This window comes from Zingiber officinale, chromosome 2B (genome assembly GCF_018446385.1).
Source record: "Zingiber officinale cultivar Zhangliang chromosome 2B, Zo_v1.1, whole genome shotgun sequence".
Taxonomy (NCBI): Eukaryota; Viridiplantae; Streptophyta; class Magnoliopsida; order Zingiberales; family Zingiberaceae; genus Zingiber; species Zingiber officinale.
In genome coordinates, this window is record NC_055989.1 from 15,589,584 (window position 1) to 15,614,066 (window position 24,483).

The following is a 24,483-nucleotide window of genomic DNA, read 5'->3' on the forward strand; positions in this document are numbered from 1 at the left end:
AAAATTATTAGTATAGAGGATTTTCGATCCTCTAATAGGTATAAATATTAAGATGAATATTTTATCTTCAATGAATATTAATATGAAGATGAATATTTGATTCTCAGTGAGGATGAGAATGAAAGTTGAAAATTCCATAGATATAATAAATAAGGATGAAATGGAGAATATTAAATCCGATCCCTTTGGATGACTAAATACCTACGGTAGGATTATTAGTCTAATAATATGAATTAGATGTGTATTTAATTCAGGCATGCTTCTTGCCTTGCAATTCGGCCCGTCTCAATTGATCCTTCAACCCAATTAAGTGGGCTCAACCAACCCTAATTGGTTGGCCGATTACCATCGGAAACCTAGCCCATTCAAGCTTTAGCCTAAATTGAAAATAAAGAAAATTTGCCATTTGAGAAATATAAAAAATGCGCCTGAGAATTTACAAATATAAATAAATTGAAAGTCCAATTGACATCACGACCGTATAGCGCAGTGGATTAGCGCGTCTGACTTCGGATCAGAAGGTCGTGGGTTCGACTCCCACTGTGGTCGACTGTGTTTTTTTCATCGTTCTATTGATTAATTCTCCAAATAGACAATTGTTGCAAGCCCAACATACAGATGGAAGAGCGAGTCTGTCAACAAATAAATAAATAAAAATGATTGTTTAAATTACATAGCTCTCTTAAAAATCTACTTTGAAATTTATTTTATTTTTACAACCCAATCTAAGTATTAAGACACTAATAAGTGGAAAAGATATTTAGTTATTATCTAAATATTCATGATTTTATCCTGAGTTATGGTGTATTTTTTTTTTTTTTTTTTCAAATGAGACTCGTAATCAAGGATGTTGAACTTCTAGGTTGCTCGCTACGAGCACTTTTCGATTGACTCTGACGGTTGATAGAAAACTTCCGTAGAGCCGAATCAATTGCTCTAAATTTGACGTATGTTATCTGATTTGATTAATTATTTTTTTAAAAAAATAATAGGTGCTGTCCCGGGCATACAATAGCAAAACACTTTCTTCGTTAATTATATACTCACGAGTCCCTTCTTAATTATGGTACACTGTGGATTAATTTCTTCATGTGGAAGATAATCTTAAGATGTTTACTATGAAGTGGCACATAGTTTGCACCTTTATATTTATCTTGATAGTCGGTACTTATAAATTTTTGTAAGATCAGAACCATCATCTTTAAGATTAATAGGTAGTACAAAGAATTGAATATATATATTAGCAATGGAAAAAAATAATTAAAGTCATATGTGTTCATTGAAGTCTTCGTTACACGCCACATAAGGTGACTAGCTTATTCTAAGCGTTCTTCACTGTCGACCTTAGATAAAGGAAATAAATCTGTCAGAAAGATTTATTTTTCAAAGAATTATTATTTAGAGATTCAATCTCTATTCTCATACGATAATCTACATATTAATTTAGTTGTGCCTAAGGATGAACATTCGGTCAAAACTAAACCGACCAAATCAAATAGATCGAAAACCGAATAAATCAAATTTCTTTTCAACCAACCGAACTGATCGAATTTCCCTATGAAATCGAACTGACCGAACCGATAAGATATCAGTTAATTCGATTTTCAATCGAATTAGCCGAATTAATCGAATTTTAAAACCCTATTCAATTTTACCTTTAAAAAAAGATTTTATTTAATTAATTATATTTTAAAATAAAAATTAACTAAAATAATATTCTTATTCGGTTTATTCGGTTTAACCGAATTACAAAATTCAAAATCGAATCGAACCGAATTAATCGAAAACTCAACCGAATTTTAAAAAAAAACGAAAATCGAATTAATCGAACTGAATTTCTAAATTCGATTGGTTCGATTCGGTTAATTCGATTTTTCCAAATTTTTGCTCACCCCTAATTACACCTCATGAGATCAAAGTCTTCCATATATGTTAATAGTAAAAGATACTTACACTCATTTCAAGCAGTTCGAGAGATTTGTTTCGAGGGCATGTGGTACAAAATTTGACGGATGACTATAGTATAAATGATCAACATATGAGATAAAGTATGTTAGGATATATTGAATTTCAATTTCAAAATTCTATATCTAATATGGTAATATTACTGTACTATTTGGAAAGAATTTCATTTCATATTTAAATAATAATAATAATAATAATAAAAATTAGCTGATGCCTAATCTCCTTTATCTTTTTCACTTAATTGTGTCTAAGGTTGAATTTATATGCAAGTGGTCCAGTGAAAGTTTCGTAGTTGACCAGGCGACGATGAATGACATGGACCGCATTAGCCGCTCTCGCCTTTCGAGGGATAGAAAGATATTCTACTATTGTATTGATAAATATACATAGAAAGTCGATAGATTCTCTCTTCCATTATCGATACTACCAATTTAAAGCAGTGCCGCGTAGACGCAATCTAGGAAGCGCACTGACATTAGTTGCACATAATCTAGTGTGCCTTTCCATCTTTAGCCGCCACCCACCACGTCATCTTCCAAGGAAAGGGCAAAATTTATCCTCTCGGGCTAATTAATAGTGTCGGAACTCAGATATTTTAACGGTTTATCGTCTAAAATTTAAATCTCAACTATAATGTAACGTAGAACATTTTCGTATGGTAAAAAATATTAGCCATCCTGAATGGAAAACTATGTGCACTTTGAATAAATTTTTTTTATAGCTCTGTATCAGTCTCATCTAAGATTAGTTAAATTATAAAAAATAAATATTTAGATTATAAAAAAAATATAAAAATTAAACCTTTCTTCCCTTCGAGTACAGAATTGAGGAGAGAAAGGAATAAAAATCCTTGTAGAATAGAAAAGGAAAAAAAAAACCAAGAAGATGAGAGAAAAGAATCCGAAAGGAGGAAAAGGGAAAAGGAGGAGAAAGTAAAACATTAGTGAAGTCACGTTTGTGCAGGAGTAGGTGGCTGTACTAGTTCGTTTTTGTTAGTATCAATCTTAAGAATTAATTATGTGATGATTGACATAAAATATTGTATTATATTTTAATAAAAGATAACATTTTGTGTATTTTGTGTTTATTGTTGGTCTGCATTAGGCTAATTAAAGGGAAGTAAATAGCTTGTAATGAAAGTTAATAAAAATATATTTTACTTTTATTTTTACTTTAGCAATGATGCACAATTAATTAAAATAAATAACAACATAAAAGGAAAAAAGACTACAGAATTTACTTGGTTACAATCTACTTGATTGTTAATTCAAAACAGATGAAAAGTTCTAAAAGATCTCCTTCTTTAAAGGCAGAGAAGTTTTTTATACTCTTTTAAATCTCAAAAAAAAAAGACTAGGAAATAATTAGAAAAGTTATTGTTCAAGTTATATCTTATTCCTAACTCCGGAGGACTTTTATAGCTTCTAGAAAAATGTTACCGTTGGTTGGAGGCGCCTCTAAAAAGGCTCATGGCGTCTCCAAAGGGATAAAGTTTTATCCTCTTCGCAATGGTAGCTTACTGGCTACTAAAGACGCCTCAATGGCTTGAGGGAGCTTCCCAAAAGGGCGCAAGGGCGCCTTTAAAGGCTTGAGGGCGCCTCTGCTGCCCAACCTGGGTCGGGCGTCTCTGCTACCCAACCTGGGCCGGGCGCCTGGACAAGCAATTCTTCCGTTGTTCTTTTCCTTTCGCTTGGGTGATTTCCGTCATTCAGAATCAGGCTCACCTAAATCCATCTTCCGACCTTCTCGAGCAGTTTTTCGCTCTGGCTTCCGCTCCAAGGCACATGAAAAGCTCTAAAAGATCTCCTTTTTTGAAGGCGAAAAAACCTCTTACACTCTTTGAAAGCTCAAAAAAGATTATGAAGTTATTATAGAAGTTGTTGTTCAAGTTGTATCTAATTCCTAGCTCCAGTGAGCTTTTTATAACCCTTGGAAAAATGTTAAGGTTTGTTGGAAGCTCCTCCAAAGAGGTCCAAGGCGCCTCAAGAGGATAGAGTGTTATCCTCTTCGTAACGGTAGCCTACTGGAGGCGCCTCAATGGCTTGAGGGCACCTCCCAAAAAGGCGCGAGGGCGCCTCTGCTACCCAACTTGGGTGGAGTGCTTGAACAAGTAGCTCTTCCACTGCTCCTTTCCTTTTGTTTAGGTGATTTCCGTCATCCAAAATTGGGCTCACCTAAATCCATCTTTCAGCCTTCTTATCAAGCAGTCATCCGTTTCGACTTCTCGTCTCTCAGAAACACCATGCTCTTCCTTTTCGTTTGCCAGTGCATTCTTCCATAGCACCTCGTCCCTTGGACGCACCGAGTTCGTTGACTCCCTTTCCGTGCTATCCTTCTCGGTAGCTGCGTCTTCCACTTAACTTCTTGTATTCCTAAGCTCATGCAAACTTCCATAGCAGTCATTCATTCCGGCTTCTCGTCTCTCAGAAACACCATACTCTTCCTTTTTGTTTGCCAGTGCACTCTTCCATAGCACCTCGTCCCTTGGACGCACCAAGTTCATTGACTCCCTTTCCGTGTCATCTTTCTCGGTAGCTGCGTCTTCCACTTAACTTCTTGTATTCCTAAGCTGCATCTTCCACTTAACTTCTTGTATTCCTAAGCTCCTTTTGTTTAGGTGATTTCCGTCAACCAAAATCGGGCTCACCTTTTGTTGCAGGAGTTCGTTGACTCTCTTTCCGTGCCATTCTTCACGGTAGCTGCGTCTTCCACTTAACTTCTTGTATTCCTAAGCTCCTGCAAACTTACACACAAGGATTAAACTTAACATGATCAAACTTAACTCAGTTGACCATATTAAAATTAACCCGGGGTACTTTCAATATTTTTCTTTTTGATGTGCATCAACCCAAGTTAAATTAGGGTTAAACCAACATAAAATTATTTGACTAATTAAATGAAAATTGCAATTATAATATAAAATTTACAAGTAAGCACAAGGATAAATTTGTAATTTTCCTACCTCCCCCTTTACTTAATTTTATCTCTCCCATTTGATCACATTAAAAATTCCTACTGAAAGGAACCTAGCAAATCCTTTGACAAAGGTTCAACCACAAAGCAAGTTCGAGAGTTACGTCTAGGCTTACTGTTTAGGACACTGTAGCGATTGACATTAGGCCAAGTGGGAGTATGTTATGTTTGAAAGATGTCCTAAGGCAATCAATCGTCTTATGGTTTGTACTATTTATTTTGATAAATATAGATTCACTATTTGAGTGCATTTTACTTAAGTGTTTGAATGATCTTAAACTCATTTACTGAATGTTCATAATATGACTTATAGCATGAGAGAATTTGTGATTGGATCACAACTAATGAGAGTTTCTACATATGTAATTATGAAAGTATTGAAATATTCCTTAGTCAATGAAGTGATGTATTTGGACATCATCAATTTTGTGAAATTAGCACGGGTTAGCCCGCCGCCACCCACCGTCGGCCGTCACCGTGGTCGCCCCCGTCGTCGTCGTCGTCGTCGCCGCCGCTGCCACCCACCGTCGCCGTCATATATGGATATGTCTGTGAAGTGCTTACTACAGCTCGATTATAAGTTTCCTTTGACTTGAGATATTCAAGTCACCATAGTCATGGAGGCTTATACTTTGACATCTTAAGCAAAGTATCTCCTTGGATATGTGAACCCGGGATGATTGAGTATAAGTCAAAGTGCCCTAAGATATTTGGATAGTCCACACAGGATTCACCGCTTCTTATAAGAAGACATATACCCTATGACCATTTCTCATGATTATTACTCAAAGTCTTTGTAAAACATCACATGTTAAGAGGAGTACGAAACTCTTAGACATAGGTAGGAGTAATTTGAATTCATAGGACGAGGAAGTATTATTTAGGCTAGGTGTGATGTAGTGGTGTGATGTAGTCAGTCTAGTGGGGATAGACATATATACCATGTCCTGAACCAAGTGGGTATAAGACGAGTAAAACGAACAAGACATGATTCACTATAGTTGCTGAAGGGTTCAGAACTAGTTCTGGAATCAACTATAATTTTTTGATTAATTGGAGATCATGATGTAGTACTAGATGTCACTCATGATCGATCCATAATTGAATAGTTAATTATGGACAGTTAAGATAAACTAGGAACCTATTGTGTCACACACACTACGAATATCTAAAAGGCATAAAATAAATTTGAGAATTTGATTTTCAAAATAAGAGATAAGATATTTGGTTGGATCAGATAAAGGGCAAATATAGAAGATATTTTGTCAGAACGGAAGCGCAGATAGACCACATCTCTTATAGAAGAGTTAGACCTATTTGGTTTAATAATGAACCAAATTGGTTTAGTTTAAACCAAGTTGATTTGTTTGTCAACCAAACCAAGAGGTTAATGGGCCAAATTTTAATTAAAAAAGTTGGGTCAGGTTTAGACTTTTTAATTCAACTCATCAAGTGAACCTATATTGACATAGAAGAGAGAAAATTAATAACCAATTCATTATTCAAGAGTTTAGGTTTTTGGAAAACATATTCTCTCTCTCCTCTCCCTCTCTTTTCTACCGCCAACCACAAAAGCCAAAGGAAGTTTTTTTTCTTCATAAGCTCTTCGCTTCTTCTTCCTTCTCTTAGATCGCATCGCCTCCACGCTTGTCTAGTACCAAACGGAGGTGAACCTTGTTGCTCACTGGAGTTGTCTTGAAGAACTTGGTGTGGATACAAATAGAGGTGAAGTTCGTGGACATCGCTAAAGTTGATGTCTTTTTCCCTACGCATCATCCATAAGGCCCGCCTAGAATAATTGTTATTTTTATTTTACAATTATGCATGCGTGAGTTGCATCTTGAATGCGTGTGGTGTATGTTGTAATAAAATAATTTTATTATCATATTTTTGCTTCCGTTGTATATTTTGTGAAACTTGTTTAGCACACAATCCAATAGGCATATCCCAACAAAAACATTGGGATGTTGAGAGTTAATATATGGATGTTTATTAAGGGTAACTAGTTTATCATATGTGACCTATCATGAGACTTCATGTGATTTTATACATGTCTATGAAGATCTCATTGCAGTTCAAGTGTAAGTTTTCTTTGACTTGAGGTATTGAAGTTATCTTGGTTATGAAGACTTATACTTTGACATCTTTGACAAGCATCTCTTTGGAGGTATGACCCTGGGATGATTAGGTATAAGTCAAAGTACTCGAATGTGATTGAATAGCTCCTGGAAGATTCACCACTTCTTTTATAAGAAGACGTATACCTTATGATATCTTGTCAGAATTATTACTCATAAGTCTTTAACCAAAGTATTACACAACAAGAGGATGATTTTCTTTGACACGTGTTTGAGTAATTTGAATCCATAGGACAAAGAACTACTACCTGAGCTAAGTGTGATGTAGTTAGCCTAATGAAGATTGATAGATAAATCATGTTTTGAACCAAGTAAGTATAAGATGAGTGAAAAGAATAGACGCACTGATAACCATATCTGTTGAAAGGTTTTAGATTTAGTTCTAAGATCAACTATGATTTTTCGTTTAATTGGGTATCATGATGTACTACTATGTGTCTCTCATGATTAATTAATAATTAATGGCTAATTGTGAATAATCAATATAAATCGGAAACCTATTGGGTCACACGCACTATGAGTATATCTAAAAGACTTAAAATAAGTTTGAGAATTGGATTCTCAGATTGAGAGAGACTAAGTCCGGTAGGACCAGAGGAGAAGCAAATATGGAAGATATTTGTTGGATAGAAGCGATGGTAGGTCATGCCTCTTGAAGGCAAGGTTAGATTTATTATGGTTTAATAATAAATCAAATTGGTTTGGTTTAGTTATAAACCAAAATTGGTTTGGTTATAAACCAAGATGATTTTACGGACTTCAGGCATCGGTTCCTCCTTTACCTCCGGTTGTGCGGATCGATTCTTTGGACATTGGCTTTTGTAGTGTCATTTTTTACTGTACTCAAAACATGTTATGTGATCTTTAAATTTAGAATTGATAATTTTACCTTCTGAATCCTCATTAGGATTCTCCCCCTTGGCCATTTTCGTCTCGGATTCGAGCTTGGACACTTGTTCTGACTCCAGTTCAAATCCATCAGCCTCCTCCTCAGCCACTAGTGCGATGAAGTTGATTTGGTCTTGTTCTTCTAGGCCTGGCTCTAAGGATAGCTCTCCAGATTCAAACTCTGATTCGAGCTCACTTTTGCCTTGATCTTCTAGCCTCGATCAATTTTGTCCATAACTCAAAGGCGTTCTTGTAATCTTCTAATTGACACAAAATTTTATTAGGCAAAACACTAATTAATATGTCTATTACCTTTATGTTTGCTTCTGAGTTTTGAGAAGATTGTCTCAGTGCGATCCAGTTGTCAAATTGTTGCTTCCAATGAAGCATTCCATCATTTGCCTCCAGGAATTGAAGTAGACTTGATTGTACGGTGGAGGTTCATGGATGTTTCTCCCTTCTTGATATGACATCGATATTCTTACAATCAAAGAATTAAAAGAAAAATATTTCCAAGACTTTCATCTTGGGATTAGTAGTGCGGGATAAAGAATTTAAATATTACTTAAGAATTAAGAGAAAACACTTTTAAAGAATTTTTTTTAAAAAAAATTGCTCAAAAAACGATTAAGTAATTTCAGAGCTAGAAGACTCTGATACCAATTGTAGGATAGAACAAGTGCGATAGAGGGGGTGAATATTGCACTCTAAAAACTTTTCTTTTTGTGTTTTAAAGACAATCAGAATATGCAGCGGAAAGTAAATGACTCGTTTGGTTACTTTGTTCGGAGCCTAGGTCGACTCCTACTCCAAGACCCACGATCCTTGATTGCATCGTTGGACAATTCACTAAAACTCTTTTTTTCGAAAACCTCGAAAAGAAGCAGTGTGTACAAGAAAATGAGTAAGATAGTTACAACCTACTCTCTTACTTGAATTAAGTACAATGCAAGAAAAAGAAAATTATACCGATAGTATATAAAAGTTGAGGCTCAGTTGGCACTTCTTGTAGCAGTAGATGAGTAGTCGTAGCATGAATCGCAGCTTGCACAAAGATGAACTTCGAACAGATTTCTTACTTCATTGCTTCGTTACCCAACCTCAGATCTCGAGCTCACTTTTATAAGAGTCATCGACGTTCGATCGACCGATCCTTGCATTCGGTCGATCGAACCAGCTCCCTTCCATCTTTGCTGAGATCTGATGCTGATTCGATCTTCGACATTTAATGACCATTAAGGGTTCGGTCGATCGATCCTTCTTTTCAGTCGACCGAACAGGATCCTTCCCTATTTGTCGAGATTCGCACTTACTGCGCCTTTAATGTGATGATCGCTCGGTCGACTGATCCATGTATTCGATTAACCGATCAGCAAGCTTTCCTTCTTTGCTTCTGCTCGATCTGAACTGTGCTGAGTCATCAGGGTTCGGTCGACCGATCCTCTGGTTCGGTAGATCGATTAAGCTTTGATCGAACCCTAGTCTATTTTGGTCTGAGCCGATATTTGCTCCGAGTTGGCCTTGTTCGATCGACCGATCATCGGGTTCGGTCGACCGATCAGGCTGAACCTGCAAAACAGTATTAGACAATAATCTTGTAAAACAGATATTAGCACAGTAATAATATATCTAATGCATGAGTAATAATAATAAACAGTTCAACTGTCTTGATCTCAACTTGAAAACCTTCCCGATTTTTTCAATTGGATCAGCGACCTTAGGTTGTTCCTTTCAGGAACATGACCTCACTATCGCTCCTCCAGTTACTTACCTCAACTTACCTACCAAACATTGGTCTTCTAGACTTGTTTGGACTTTCTTTGCTCAGTGTCTGATCACCTGATCCACTAAGGCCTTTCCTGTAATACTACATTAGCCAGCAGTAATAATAGTAATACAGAATGTTATGGTAAAACTAAACTTAGAATCACCAAGATCCGTTGGTCCGGTCGATCCGATCAACCTTGCTTGGAGTTCACTCCTCCTAGACTTCTTGTTACCTAAGATTATCTCTCCCTAGGATTTTCTCCATCTGACTTCACTCACTAGAACCTAAGATTACCACCCCCTAAGGTTTTCTCCACCTAGCTTCACTCACCAAGACTCAGTATTTGGCTACCCCAGAGATCAGGTTCTTCAGACCTATCCACCTGGCTTCCACGATCTACCGAGATTTCCCTTCCCTAGTCTACAACTAGGACTCAGTATTCGGCTACCCAGGGATCAGGTCCTCCAGACCTATCGAATCCACCTAGCTTCCACGATCTACCGAGGTTTTCCTACAACTAGGATTTTCCAAGACTAAGCTTCATTAAACATACTTAAACATATTTGTAGAACATTAAAAGCTTGGAGGTCGATTGCACCAACAGAAGGGGTCGATCCAGCTCAACTCTTCTTTTGTCAGACCGCATTGAAGGGCTCGAGTCGCCTTGGTGTCAGCCTCATTTTTCTTCATTAGACTCGTGTCCCAGTTTTCGCATGATACTAGTTTGCCAGCACCATCGAGTGGAAGCGCAAGGTCGGTTTGGATGATTATCCACATCTCTACCTCGGTCTTCAGATAGTACTCCATTCGGCTTTTCTAGTAGTCAAAATCTTCTCCGGAGAATAGAGGCGAACGTGTAGTGCTGTAGCCTTCTTGGTGGGGCCATTATAGAAGAAAATCTCGCACACAAAAGGTAAAAAGAAACAAATGTCCCAGGACTTGATCTTGGATTAGTAGCGCGGAAGAAAAATAAAACTAGCAATTCACTGTTTAAAATAATAATAAAATATTAATAAAAAATAAAAAAAATATTATTACGAATTTTAGTAAATGAGATATTTTGCTAATACTGACTAATAGTGAAAAGATGAAAATAAATTTTTCAAAAATAATTTTGGAGGGAAAAAATGAAAGGCATAAAAAAAATTTTAAAGTAAAAATGGTATATAATTTTGTTTTTCAAAAAAGAATCCCCTGTTCGATTAGTAGTTTCACCAAATCAGACCGGCTTAGCTCTGATACCAATTGTAGGATCGTAGACGTGCTAGAGGGGGGTGAATAACACGTGTGGCTTTCTCGTTCATTTTGGAAAACACAGAGTAAGAAATGTAGCGGAAAGTAAAGAGACAAAGAGCACAATCGCAAACACCAAGAGTTACTTGGTTTGGAACCTGTGACGACTCCTACTCCAAGGCCCGCATGTGAGAGTGCTTTCGATGGGCAATCACTATAAGCTCGAGAAATCTTTACAAGATCAATTACAATTGTAATATTACAACTAAGTTATCGACAATACAAAGATGTTGGAAAGGAACGTCAATTGTCGGCGTAGCAATTGAGTGTTGTTGAAGCGTTTCGTCGCAGCACATAGGAGCGCAAGTAGTCTGAATTTCGGTTGCCTTTAAGTGTTGGGCGAGACCCCTTTTTATAGCCTCCTCAAACTTAATCCAGATCCCCTGATCTCAGGATCAAATCTTGACTCAATCTGAATCGATCGACCGATCCCCAGGTTCGGTCGACCAATCCCACCTGAATCGGTCAACCTTCCAATCCCAGTTCTGTTGCTCGAATAGAGTTTCTTCGTTTGGTCAATCGATCCCGCCGTTCAGTCGACCGATCCCCAGCTCATCTAGTCCAATCAACTTGGCTTGACCACGTCATCGCTTATCTTAGGTTTGGTCGATTGATCCTGAGGTTCGGTTGATCGATCCATCGGTCGAACTCGGTTTGATCTCTGAAAATATGATCCTTGCTGTATTGGGGTTCGGTCGGCCGATCCAAACGTTCGGTCAATCGATAAAGGTTGAATCTAACCCTGCAACAAAGTGTTAGTCTCCTGCAAAACAGAGTTAGACAAATAACAATTAATTAAGTAAAACAACTTTTGACAGCCTTCGGACTGTCCAGTTTTGACTTCGGATTTCATCCGAAAATCCTAGGTCGAACCGACACCTATTGTTCCCTCACAGGGGAACGCATCCTCACATACTCCTCTCAGGAGAAGTTACCTATTGCCAGACTAGTCCTCCAGAACGACTGGACTTTTGTTTAGCGTTCGAGACTTCCGGTCTTCATGTTGGACGCCTAATCCACGACCCGCCCAGACTTCCACCCGGTCCGCGACCACCAAGATTTCAACCTAGAGTCCCCGACTCTAGGATTTTGCCTGAAGTGTTCGACCTGTCAAAACTTTCCACCTAGGGTTATCATCCCCAGGACCTAGGGTTATCTCCTCCTAGGGTTTTCCATAACTAGGGTTACCACCCCTTAGGACCTAGAGTTACCACCCTCTAGGGTTTTCCACCTACCTAATCGCAACTAAGACTTTCCATCACCTAGGGTTACAATCCCTTAGTGTTAGGACCAAAAGTAGCTAGAGGGGGGGGGGGTGAATAGTTCGTCGCGTGCCCGGTGTTCGGCGTTGCTTGTTTCTTCGAAGATGTGCAGCGGAAAATACAGAAACAAATCACACAACGCTAACACGGTTGGTTTACTTGGTATCCACCTCACAAGAGGTGACTAGTCCAAGGATCCACACCTACACACACACCCTCCACTAAATAAAACTCTCCTTTATGGTAACTACCAAGGGCGGAGAAGCCCTACAAGACCCAATACAAGAAGAAGAAATGGTAGTAAAGAAATACAAGCTTACAAGCTTACAATGAGTGTACAAATCCTAACCCTAGTTTCTTCTTCTTGCTTTGATCCACCTCTTGACTTGGAAGAGCCTCCAAGAACCTTCAAGAACTGGCGATCTCGAGCTTGAGAAGAGCTGTGGAGAAGCTGGTGAAGGTCTGAAATGAATCGGTGAAGAAGTGCCGAAGACAACGCTCGCCTGCGGCTCAAATACGACTCAACGGTCGGATCCCGATCGATTCGATTATTCCCAATCGATCGGGGAGACTTTGGATCGATCCACGGATCGATCCAGAGCGCCTCTGTGCTCTGGAGAAACGCCTGGATCGATCCACGGATCGATCCAGGGCTTATCGCGTGAAACAGCAGCGTCCCAATCGATCCACTGATCGATTGGGACCTCTGGATCGATCCACAGGCTTTCCGTTCACTGGGAAAGGTCTGGATCGATCCAGCACTTGGTTTTTGCCCAAAGTCAAGTCTCAAACCTCCCAAACCAACATCTGGTCAACCTTAACCTGTTGGTTCGTCATGCCTAGCATCTAGTCACTCCCTTGACCTGCTAAGACTCTCTCACCAAGTGTCCGGTCAATCCCTTTGACCCACTTGGACTTTTCTTTCATGCCAAATATCCGGTCACTCTCTTGACCTACTTGGACTTTCACCTAGCTTCACTCACTAGGGTTTTCAATCTGCCTAGCTTCACTCACTAGGACTTTCACCTGGCTTCACTCACCAGGATTTCCATCTGCCTAGCTTCACTCACTAGGACTTTCACCTGGCTTCACTCACCAGGGTTTCCTTCCAGTCAAGTATACCTACTTGACTCTTCTTCATTCACGCTGATCAGTCCCTGATCAGAATCTCCCCATATGAACAACTGCACCTGCATTGTCCATGTGTCTACATGTATTGTCACACATCGAAACTATGACCAAGACTCAAGCTTGGTCAAACCAGTCAACCTTGACCTAAGGGATATTGCACCAACACTTAGGACTTAGGGTTATCACCCCCAGGATCTAGGGTTATTACCTCCTAGGACATAGGGTTATCACCTCCTAGGACATAGGGTTATCACCCCCTAGGGTTTTCCACCTGCCTAGAATCCACTAGGACTTTTTCCTAAGACAACTTAGGACTTTCTTGCAAGCTCAATCAACCTTGTTAGATTACAAGACAACATAACTTTGGACCCTTTGACATAATCAAAACTCAGGTTCGATCGTCTAATGCTTCCCGCACCAACACTTATGATGTTGGAGGTATAAGTTTTCACAATCTTTTATCCTTCAATAAAGCTCTTTTGACTAAATATGTTTGGCAGATCATTCTGTTGGTGCAATATCCCTCAGGTCAAGGGTGACCTGGTTAACCAAGCTGAGTCTTGGTTTGGGTTTAGATGTTTGACAATAAGATATTGATCGAAGAAGAGTCAAGTAGGTCAAGGTTGACCGGATACTTGACTGGGAAGTCCTAACTGAAGCTAGGCAGAAGGAAATCCTGGTGAGTGAAGCCAGGTGAAAGTCCTAGTGAGTGAAGCTAGGCAGAAGGAAATCCTGGTGAGTGAAGCCAGGTGAAAGTCCTAGTGAGTGAAGCTAGGCAGATGGAAAACCCTAGTGAGTGAAGCTAGGTGAAAGTCCTAGTGAGTGAAGCTAGGTGAAAGTCCTAGTGAGTGAAGCTAGGCAGATGGAAAACCCTAGTGAGTGAAGCTAGGTGAAAGTCCTGGTGAGTGAAGCCAGACAAAGGAAATCCAGATGGATCAAGGATGATCGGACATCTGGTGGAAGTCCAAGTAGGTCAAAGGATTGGCTGGATACTTGGCAAGGAAGGAAATCCAGATGGATCAAGGATGATCGGACATCTGGTGTTGGGAAGTCCAAGTAGGTCAAGGGAGTGACCGGATACTTGGCACGACGAGTAAAAGTCTAAGTGGGTCAAAGGGATTGACCGGACACTTGGTGGGGAGTCCTGGCAGGTCAAGGGAGTGACCAGATGCTAGGCATGATGTACCAACAGGTCAAGGTTGACCGGATGTTGGTTAGGGAGGTTTGGGACTTGGTTTTGGGCAAAAACCAAGTGCTGGATCGATCCGTGGATCGATCCAGGCTCTGGATCGATCAGTGGATCGATCCAGATTCTTCCCAGCGAACAGAGAGCTTCTGGATCGATCCGTGGATCGATCCAGAGGTCCTGATCGATCAGCCGATCGATCGGGACGAGGCTGCTTCGCGCGATAAGCGCTGGATCGATCCGTGGATCGATCCAGGCGCTTTTCCAGAGCACAGAGGCGCTCTGGATCGATCCGTGGATCGATCCAAAGCCTCCCCGATCGATTGGGAACATTCGAATCGATCGGGATCCGATCGTTGCGTCGTGTTTAAAGCCGCAGGCGAGCGTGGTCTTCGGTATCTCTTTACGAGCTCTTCTCAGATTCATTCCAGCTCCTCCACAGCTCTCTACAAGCACGTGATCGCCAGTTCTTGAAGGTTCTTGGAGGCTTTCCAAGTCAAGAGGCGGATCTATTGCAAGAGGAAGAAGTTAGGGTTAGGGTTTTTACTGCACATCTTGTAAGCTTTTGCTTAACTTGTATTTCCCTTTCTTCTTCTTGTATTGAGAGTGTTGTAGGGCTTCTCCGCCTTTGGTAGTTACCATAAAGGAGTGTTATTCATAGTGGAGGGTGTGTGCGTTGGTGTGGATCCTTGGATTAGTCACCTCTTGTGAGGTGGATACCAAGTAAAATCCTAGTGTTAGCGTTTTGTGTTTGTTTCTGTATTTTCCGCTGCACATCCAAGAAGAAACAAGCAACGCCAAGCAACGAAGCGCACCGAGCGAACGCGACGAGCTATTCACCCCCCCTCTAGCTACTTTTGGTCCTAACAAGTGGTATCAGAGCAAGGCCGCTCTTCACCGGAATCATCGCCGGAAGGGTCAAGCATATCAAGAAAAGCTAGAGGGTGAAGAAGTTGGAGCAAATTCTTCAAGTTCAAGACTTCATCAAGCTCAACTTCAAGATGCAATTCCAAGATGGACTTGGATTTGACACAAGGGTGGCTCCACCATACACTTCTACAAGTTTTGATTCTTGGAGATCAAGAATCGAAAACTTTCTTATGATGGAGATAGAGCAATGGTTTGCTCTAATGGAAGGCTTCAAAGCTCCAACGAACTCCAAGGGCAAGCTTCTAAAGAAAAGCAGATGGAGCTCGGAGAAAATTCAAAGGGGCGAGGCAAATGACAAAGTGACCAAGCTTTTGGTCAACTTATTGCCTAGCCACATCTTGGCTCAAGTTGGAGAATTCGAAGATGCCAAGGAGCTTTGGAGCAAATTGGCCAAGCTTCATGAAGAGATCCCCTCCACTGTACGAGATCAAGAAGAATCCAAAGAGGGAGACTCTTTGGAGCAAGACCAAGAGGAGGATTCCGAGGTTGAGAGATGCTCAACCTCCGAAGAAGAGGAAATCCAAGAAGCTTCATCCTCAAGGGAATGCAACGAAGGGAACAAGGAGGGAGCATATTCCTTGTTTCATATTCAAGATGATGAAGCCTCCACCTCTAGGATTGAGGGGGAGCAATCCTTGGTGACACCGGATCAAGAAGAAGGAGAAGCCTCTACATCCGGGTCAAGAGAAGAAGAGGAGGAAGAAGCTTCTACCTCCACAAGTCAAGAAAAATCAAATGGAGGAGAATCAAGGTCCGATCAAGAGGAAGCTTCTACCTCCGGATCCAAAGAAAAAGATGCCACCCCTACAAGCAAAGGTATAAATATTTCAATTAATAATAAAATCATATTATATGCTTTGAATGTAGGGAACATGGGCACTACAAGAGCAAGTGCCCTAAATTAGCCAAGAAGAAGGGCCAAGTGGCACAAAAGGGCAAGGTGAAGCCCAAGGAGACCATCTCCAACACAAAGAAGAGCAAGGAGCATATTATATGCTTCTCTTGCAATCAAAAGGGGCATTATCGTAGTCAATGCCCCAAGGGGAAGAAGAAGGTCAAGGCTCAAGGAGGCACTAGTCAAGGGGGAGCCTCCAAGGTAAAAAGGAAGGTAACTTTCATTGAGCCTATTCCTTTGCAAAATGGTAAAAAGCATGATAGTTCAAATTTTTATCATTTTAATGCAATTTACCATAAGAATAGAAAGCATGAGGGCTTTAAGGAAAAGCATGTGGCCCTACATGCTAAGACTATCACTCCTAGGGTTAGGAATGTAGGTAAAAGTCTAGGCAATAACTCTAAGGATTTTAGATACAAGCCTAAAAACCAACATGCTCATGGACTTAATGAAAAACCAAATTCTAAGGATTTAATGATAGAAAATCAAGTCTTGAGGTCAAGACTTGATAAAATGGAAAAGACCCTAAAAAGGATGGAAAATATCCTAAAAGGGCAAAATGAGCAATACCTAGGGCTAGGAGCACAAAGGTCATCCAATGGCCATAGAGGTTTGGGATACAAACCAAAAGTTAAGAAGGATGCTCCCTCTTATCATAGAGTTCCATACAGTTATGGAACAAACCCTAGGTCTAGTGGTCAAGTCAAAAATACTAGGGAGGTCATCCCTAAAAGTGTTTTTGCAATAAAAGTGACTAAGGCGTCTAAGAAGTCTAAGAAAGTCACCAACAAGGTCACAAGGGAGGCTAGCCCTAGAGTTGACCTAGAAAAAGTGACCAAGGCTTATAAGAAGCCAAACAAGGTCACTAGGAAGGTATCTAGGGAAGTTATCCCTAGTGAATACCTAGAGCATCCAAGGAGCACCAATAGGTGTTGGGTTCCTAGGAGCATCTTCTCTACCCCATAAATGGGTTAGAGAGTGTCAACTCCAATTAGAAGGGTAGTTAACCCAACTTTGAGGAAATTGACACTCAAGAAGCATTTTCAAGGTTTTTGTTAACCTTTGAAATTGAAATGGAACTATTATTTACTCCTTGAAAGAGTAAAATGTGCCTAGTGGTGAAAATTTGATTTTAATCTTAAAAGGCACATATTGGGAAATTCATAAGAGCTACCAAGTTGGGATTTTGGTATGTTCTTAGAAAATTAAAGGAAATTGAAGCCTTATGTTGAAGTGCTACTCTTGTGGAAAAATGAAATATGTCAACATTTGAGGATATGCTTAATTTCGACTGGCATAAATTAATCAAGGGAATTAGAAATGCCAATTTAGGCTTTGACAGTTTCTTGAAGCACTTTAGGGCAATCTAGGTTTAAGTTGTAAGTTTAGCTAAGGTTTTAAGGATACTTAGATAGTTAATCTAGGTATATTTTATTTATGCTAAATCTTACCATGATTGTTTGCCCATCATATGCCATGACATCATGTCTACTTTTGCATTCATGACTTATTATGAAAAATACAAAAATACCATGTCATGACATTCATACATCATGTAGTTATAGGATATTTTCTTTTGAAAATTATTTCCTTTTGATGTATGCCATAACATTATCATGCATTAGTTTAATTCCTTGTAATTAAGGACAAAAGGCATTTAACAACACTTATTAACAAGTGACATCCTAGGTGGGTGTCTAATATCTCCAAAATGCCTAGATAGATATGCATGATCCCTAGATTAGGGCAAAAACCAAAATCTCTACATCTCACAAAGACCTATAAGATGATTTGTATGTGTTTTAGTGCACATTAGATACAAGTGAGATGTTAGGATGATGAACAAAACTCAAGATGTTGATTTAGTGCATTCTTTTGAGTTTTAGTTTCATCAAAACACATAGATATGTGTTTTCCCATCATTGGGAAAGCTAATGTACAAGTCATGTGCATTAAGCCCAAGGAATATGGTGGGATATTGGTTTTGAAAAAGTTTTCAAAATGATTTTGGAAAACCTTGGTGAAGGCTATCTTTTGATAGTAATCACCATTGAATAGTTAGACACAAACTTGAAGAAAACACTAAAGTTTTTGCAAGTTTTCAAGTTTGTGTCAATCTTTGAAAATATGATGTATTTTCATAGAAAACTATTTTTCCTTGATAATATATGCCCTAAACAATGTCTACACGAAATTTCATAATTTTTGAATTTTTGTAGAATTTTCTAGGGGTTTCTGAAGTTGACTGAAATGGAATTTCAGCAACTATCAGAGCTCCGATCGATCCATGGATCGATTGGAGTGCCTGAATCGATCCATGGATCGATTCAGAAGGCAAATCTCGCGAGCAGTAGCTCGCTGGATCGATCAGCCGATCGATCCAGGTAGTCTGAATCGATCAGTGGATCGATTCAGAAAGGTTCAATCGATTGGAACCCAACTCCAATCGATCCAAGTTGCTGATTTTGGCTGGGAAAGCCTGATTTCAGCACTTTGAACCTATTTTAGTCTAGGTAACCATTCCAAACCCTTAAAATATATTTGTATACATAAAAAGGGTGTTTTCGTGTTGAAAACAAGGATGAAATGGTAAAGGAAGGCTAAGTTGAAGTTTAGGTTGAGGTTTGTTTCAAATTTTGAACATTTGAACCTCAAAACTTCTAAATCTGGGTTTCCTAAAGGTTTAGGGATTCCAAGTCATTGTTGGTGCAATGACAGAAGTTATCACCATGTCTTTAGGGGGAGAGACTCTTTAAAGACATGAAAATTATTTTTCATGAACCTTGGAATGTGGTTAACCTTCCGTTGTGAACTTGCTCAAGGTTGAGCATTTAAACTTGAAATGGGGATAAATGGGGAGTGGATATCCTCATCATTTCAAGTGGCAACTCAAGTGGTTGAAAATGCTCAAGGTTGGGTATTTGTCAACATTGAGGGAAAAGTTAAGGATAATGAAGGGTATGTGACCTTCAATATTGAGTTGATCACAATGAGTGAAATTGTGATCACGATGAGCAACTCTTCAGGGGGAGAGTCTTCAACAAATGGAGTTGTTGAAGTGTGCCCAAAATTGGAGCATAGGTTGATGTGTGTCCAAAGACGGGTTGATGTATTTTATTAGTAGACGGGTTGATGTGTTTTATTAGTAGGGGGTTGATGTGTGCCAATAGGGGGAGAATGAAAGGAAGTAAGTTAGGTTTTCATTACCTAGAGGGAGTTTGCCCTCTTAGGGGGAGAATGAAAAGCTTAATTTATGGGTTCATTACCTAGTGGCATGAAGAAGGAGGCTATAGGATTAGCCTAACTTACATGTGGCATTGTAAGTGTTATTGTTGTATTGTCAAACATCAAAAAGGGGGAGATTGTTGGTGCAATATCCCTCAGGTCAAGGGTGACCTGGTTAACCAAGCTGAGTCTTGGTTTGGGTTTAGATGTTTGACAATAAGATATTGATCGAAGAAGAGTCAAGTAGGTCAAGGTTGACCGGATACTTGACTGGGAAGTCCTAACTGAAGCTAGGCAGAAGGAAATCCTGGTGAGTGAAGCCAGGTGAAAGTCCTAGTGAGTGAAGCTAGGCAGATGGAAAACCCTAGTGAGTGAAGCTAGGTGAAAGTCCTAGTGAGTGAAGCTAGGTGAAAGTCCTAGTGAGTGAAGCTAGGCAGATGGAAAACCCTAGTGAGTGAAGCTAGGTGAAAGTCCTGGTGAGTGAAGCCAGACAAAGGAAATCCAGATGGATCAAGGATGATCGGACATCTGGTGGAAGTCCAAGTAGGTCAAAGGATTGGCTGGATACTTGGCAAGGAAGGAAATCCAGATGGATCAAGGATGATCAGACATCTGGTGTTGGGAAGTCCAAGTAGGTCAAGGGAGTGACCGGATACTTGGCACGACGAGTAAAAGTCTAAGTGGGTCAAAGGGATTGACCGGACACTTGGTGGGGAGTCCTGGCAGGTCAAGGGAGTGACCAGATGCTAGGCATGATGTACCAACAGGTCAAGGTTGACCGGATGTTGGTTAGGGAGGTTTGAGACTTGGTTTTGGGCAAAAACCAAGTGCTGGATCGATCCGTGGATCGATCCAGGCTCTGGATCGATCAGTGGATCGATCCAGATTCTTCCCAGCGAACAGAGAGCTTCTGGATCGATCCGTGGATCGATCCAGAGGTCCTGATCGATCAGCCGATCGATCGGGACGAGGCTGCTTCGCGCGATAAGCGCTGGATCGATCCGTGGATCGATACAGGCGCTTAGCATAGAGGCGCTCTGGATCGATCCGTGGATCGATCCAAAGCCTCCCCGATCGATTGGGAACATTCGAATCGATCGGGATCCGACCGTTGCGTCGTGTTTAAAGCCGCAGGCGAGCGTGGTCTTCGGTATCTCTTCACGAGCTCTTCTCAGATTCATTCCAGCTCCTCCACAGCTCTCTACAAGCACGTGATCGCCAGTTCTTGAAGGTTCTTGGAGGCTTTCCAAGTCAAGAGGCGGATCTATTGCAAGAGGAAGAAGTTAGGGTTAGGGTTTTTACTGCACATCTTGTAAGCTTTTGCTTAACTTGTATTTCCCTTTCTTCTTCTTGTATTGAGAGTGTTGTAGGGCTTCTCCGCCTTTGGTAGTTACCATAAAGGAGTGTTATTCATAGTGGAGGGTGTGTGCGTTGGTGTGGATCCTTGGATTAGTCACCTCTTGTGAGGTGGATACCAAGTAAAATCCTAGTGTTAGCGTTTTGTGTTTGTTTCTGTATTTTCCGCTGCACATCCAAGAAGAAACAAGCAACGCCAAGCAACGAAGCGCACCGAGCGAACGCGACGAGCTATTCACCCCCCCCCTCTAGCTACTTTTGGTCCTAACACATTCAACATCCTTATTCGTTGGTGGCATGTGTGCTGAAGGGGAGGTACTTTAAGCACACTGATATTATGGTGGCAAATCTTGGTTCAAATCCATCTTATATCTGGAGATCCTTGATGTGGGGTAAATATCTTATTCAAAAAGGTTTGTTATGGAGGGTAGGGAATGGACAGAACATCTTAACAAATTCATATATGTGAATTCCAGACCTTCAAACTTTTAAAAGATATTTCAACTCTCTATCAGACCCATTGATTAGAGTAGCCAGCTTTATTATAGACACAGGGATATGGGATGAGGAAGTGGTGTGCACAAATTTTGCCACACATGAAGTTGAAACAATTCTTAATATACCGTTGAACCGTAAGAGAGGTGATGACATTTGATTTTGGCAAGGCTGATGGCCGATATACAATCCAATCTGGGTATCTCTTGGAGATGAACACTGTGAATCCCCCTCCTTTTCAATCTTCTCATGTTAATCAATCATGATGGAAATATATTTGACGATTTTAAATTCCCCCTAAGGTTCCAACTTTTTTGTGATGGACATCCAAAGATATTATTCCTACGGTAGAAAATCTTAAAACTAAACATGTTCCGATTGAGAGTTTTTGCCCTTTATGTAAGTCCCACATGGGTCCATTAGTCATTACATTTTGTTTTGTCTAATAGTTCAAAGTGTATGGAAACACACCCAATTTTGGAGTTATCTTAACAAGGCTAGTATGACTTCTTTTGTGGATTGTAGCATCTTCCTAGCTATATGATGGTTTCAAAGGATAAGTTCAAATAGTTTGCAATGATGTGTTGAGCAGTGTGGGGAGAGTTATGTAAATGGAATCATAATCCAAATAGCATATTGATGAAAATCAAGGTAAATTGAGTGCTTATGATGTTGGAAGTACTTCAGGAGTCTAACTTTACAGGAAAGATATTATATTCTTTGATGAAGGTAAACTCAGAACGGGTTTGGAAATCTCTTGATCCTAACCAAGTTTGGCTAAATGCGGATGCCGATTATGATGAGATCAGGAATCTTTTTAGTATTGGAGTAATTGTTCTTGATTCATATGGACAAGTTTTGGGTGTTAAAGCGAAAGCTATTCGAGAGCCAAGGTCAGTGAAAGGTGAGAAATTAATAGCAATTTTCTATGGAATGGATTTATGTGCTCACTTGGATATTCAAAATGTCTTGCATCTTATCGGACTCCCTCAAGCAGTAACACAACCTCAAAGGATTCATTTTTCGATGGTGCATTCTTTGGCTATAGAAATTAAATCTTTAATTTGCCACACATGGTCGTTGCTCACTTATTGACCCGGAAAAAATTCTTTTCCTGTTCGACATTTCAACGACGAGAAGGTTTTTATGCTAATTAGTTATTTCGAGTTGTAGAAGTAGCTGCAGTGCAATGGTTACAATTTCTTAATTATTATAATATCACGAAAAATAAAATATTTTAAAAAATATAAAGTAGATTGAGGGTTAAAATAAATTGTCCTTTTAACTTTTACCCCTCCAGTTCCTCGCAGGCTCAGCGAGCTGCTCACTGAGGGTTGACCACCAATGGCGAGCCGCCATTGGAGAAGAAAGGCGTGGCTCATCAGTGACAGCTACGGCACGCCTTTTGAGCACTGCGCCAAGCCCAATCGAATGCTTATCTCTCATGCTTGCATGGCCACCACTCGCAATTTCGCAAAGGATGCCCACCTTTCCTTTGTTCTCTGTACGCAACCCAATTCTGCTTTATTTTACTTTTATGTAATTAAACAATCTAAGAATTCAGAACTCATCGCCTTGTTCATGAGGAATTCATATATTTATATATATATATATATGACTCTTGTTTAGTTTTGATCTTTGGTATAGAAAGAGTACGCACGTACAGCAGGAAATAATTAAACCAAATTAAAGGTGCCAACTGCTGTAGTATACATTACAATTATCAAATCTGATCATAATTAATACCTTCTACGATCGACAACTTCGACGCTGGTGGTGCAGAACAGGAAGCGGTAGAAGATAGAGAAGAGGGAAGAGTAAGGGAAATCTTTGATTAGCTTCCTGTCGCTCACAAACCGCAGTTCATTCTTCTTAATCTTCTTCTTCTTCGTTGAGAAAAGTGAGGTCGCTTTTTCCTTGGCTTTCTCAAAGCACTGCTTTGTTTTTCCGGTGGCTGCCTTCTCCTCCTTGGAGAAGGGGTAGCTCCTCAGGTACACCTGCCGGCAGGAGAAGCTGTCCACCACCGGAGGACTTGGGCTCCACTTACTGTGGCTCTGACTCTGATCAGTTACGGCAGTACTCTTGCCTCTTCTTCCTTCTGTCATCGACTTCACGAACTCGGCGTCGGACTCCGGCCACTTGTAGAGGTTGATGAAGGTTGGCCTCGCCGGCATGGAAGAATTGCAAACAGAGCTCATGGCTCCGGCTTAATTTTCTTTGGATGTGTTAAGCTTCAAGAGGATTAAGTGAGGTAAGGAGGAGATGAAGTGGGAGGAGCTAGGGGTATATGTATGTATGTATATGCATTGTTTATTAGCTTCTACTTTTCTTTTTCACTTTTTCTTTTCTCCTCCACTTGCTATCTTTAAGCATGATAATCGTGAACAAATAGTTGTGGATCATAGCTTATAAGGGGAAACATTTTCTGAAAACGATTTTACAATAACCAAGTAGGAGATCATAGAGATAATTATGTGTGTGAAATATAATATCGCGGATCATTTTACTCGTACAAAAAGTTATTGTGCTAAACAAAGCCTTATAATTTAATTCACTTCCCGATCGTATAGGATAGTATTGGAGAGACCCGGCCCTGAGATGAGAATTATGACTTTTGTGGTAATGAACGAGATTTTGTTGACAGCAGCGGGTCAAGTCTACTCACTTTGCTGAGCCTGAGGCAATTACAAAAGCTTTGGGTTGAAGAAAAGATCGATCACTACTTGAGGCATGCAGCAAGCTAAGTTGGTTGGCTATCATTGCAGTTGGAACACAAAGCAATGGCCATAGTAGTCAAGTGCCATCTGTGCCACAAGTATTGCTTACAATGGAGTGGGCTTTATGAAGGAATTGATTTCCATTAGTCATAATGTGAGCTATCAGACGGATCAGCTCACGGGATAGATTAGTTAGTCAAAAATTTATCATCTGACGAGCGGGAGTGGAGCGGGGCCGGTTGGCCCGCCGGTATTGCATAC

General features: G+C 40.1%; 1 protein-coding gene and 1 non-coding gene across 2 annotated transcripts; one reads left to right on the top strand and one right to left on the bottom strand.

Moving 5' to 3' along the window:
* The first annotated feature begins 475 nt into the window (after positions 1-475).
* TRNAR-UCG lies at positions 476-549 on the top strand. The gene has a single exon. It is a non-coding gene; the product is annotated as a tRNA-Arg (tRNA).
* A 22,229-nt stretch (positions 550-22,778) lies between these two features.
* Positions 22,779-23,811, bottom strand: LOC122049005. Its single transcript, XM_042610507.1, has 2 exons — positions 23,252-23,811; positions 22,779-23,007 (listed from the first exon to the last, which is right to left on the bottom strand). The coding sequence occupies exons 1-2, from the start codon at positions 23,701-23,703 to the stop codon at positions 22,941-22,943; spliced, it is 519 nt and encodes a 172-aa protein (XP_042466441.1). The 5' UTR covers positions 23,704-23,811; the 3' UTR covers positions 22,779-22,940.
* Positions 23,812-24,483: the final 672 nt, after the last annotated feature.

Excerpts from the sequence above, each read along its gene's own strand:
- LOC122049005 (XM_042610507.1), bottom strand. The coding sequence starts at position 23,703 with ATGAGCTCTGTTTGCAATTCTTCCATGCCGGCGAGGCCAACCTTCATC. Across the intron at positions 23,008-23,251 it reads GAAGTTGTCGATCGTAGAAG|AGAACAAAGGAAAGGTGGGC; the intron begins GTATTAATTATG and ends GGTTGCGTACAG.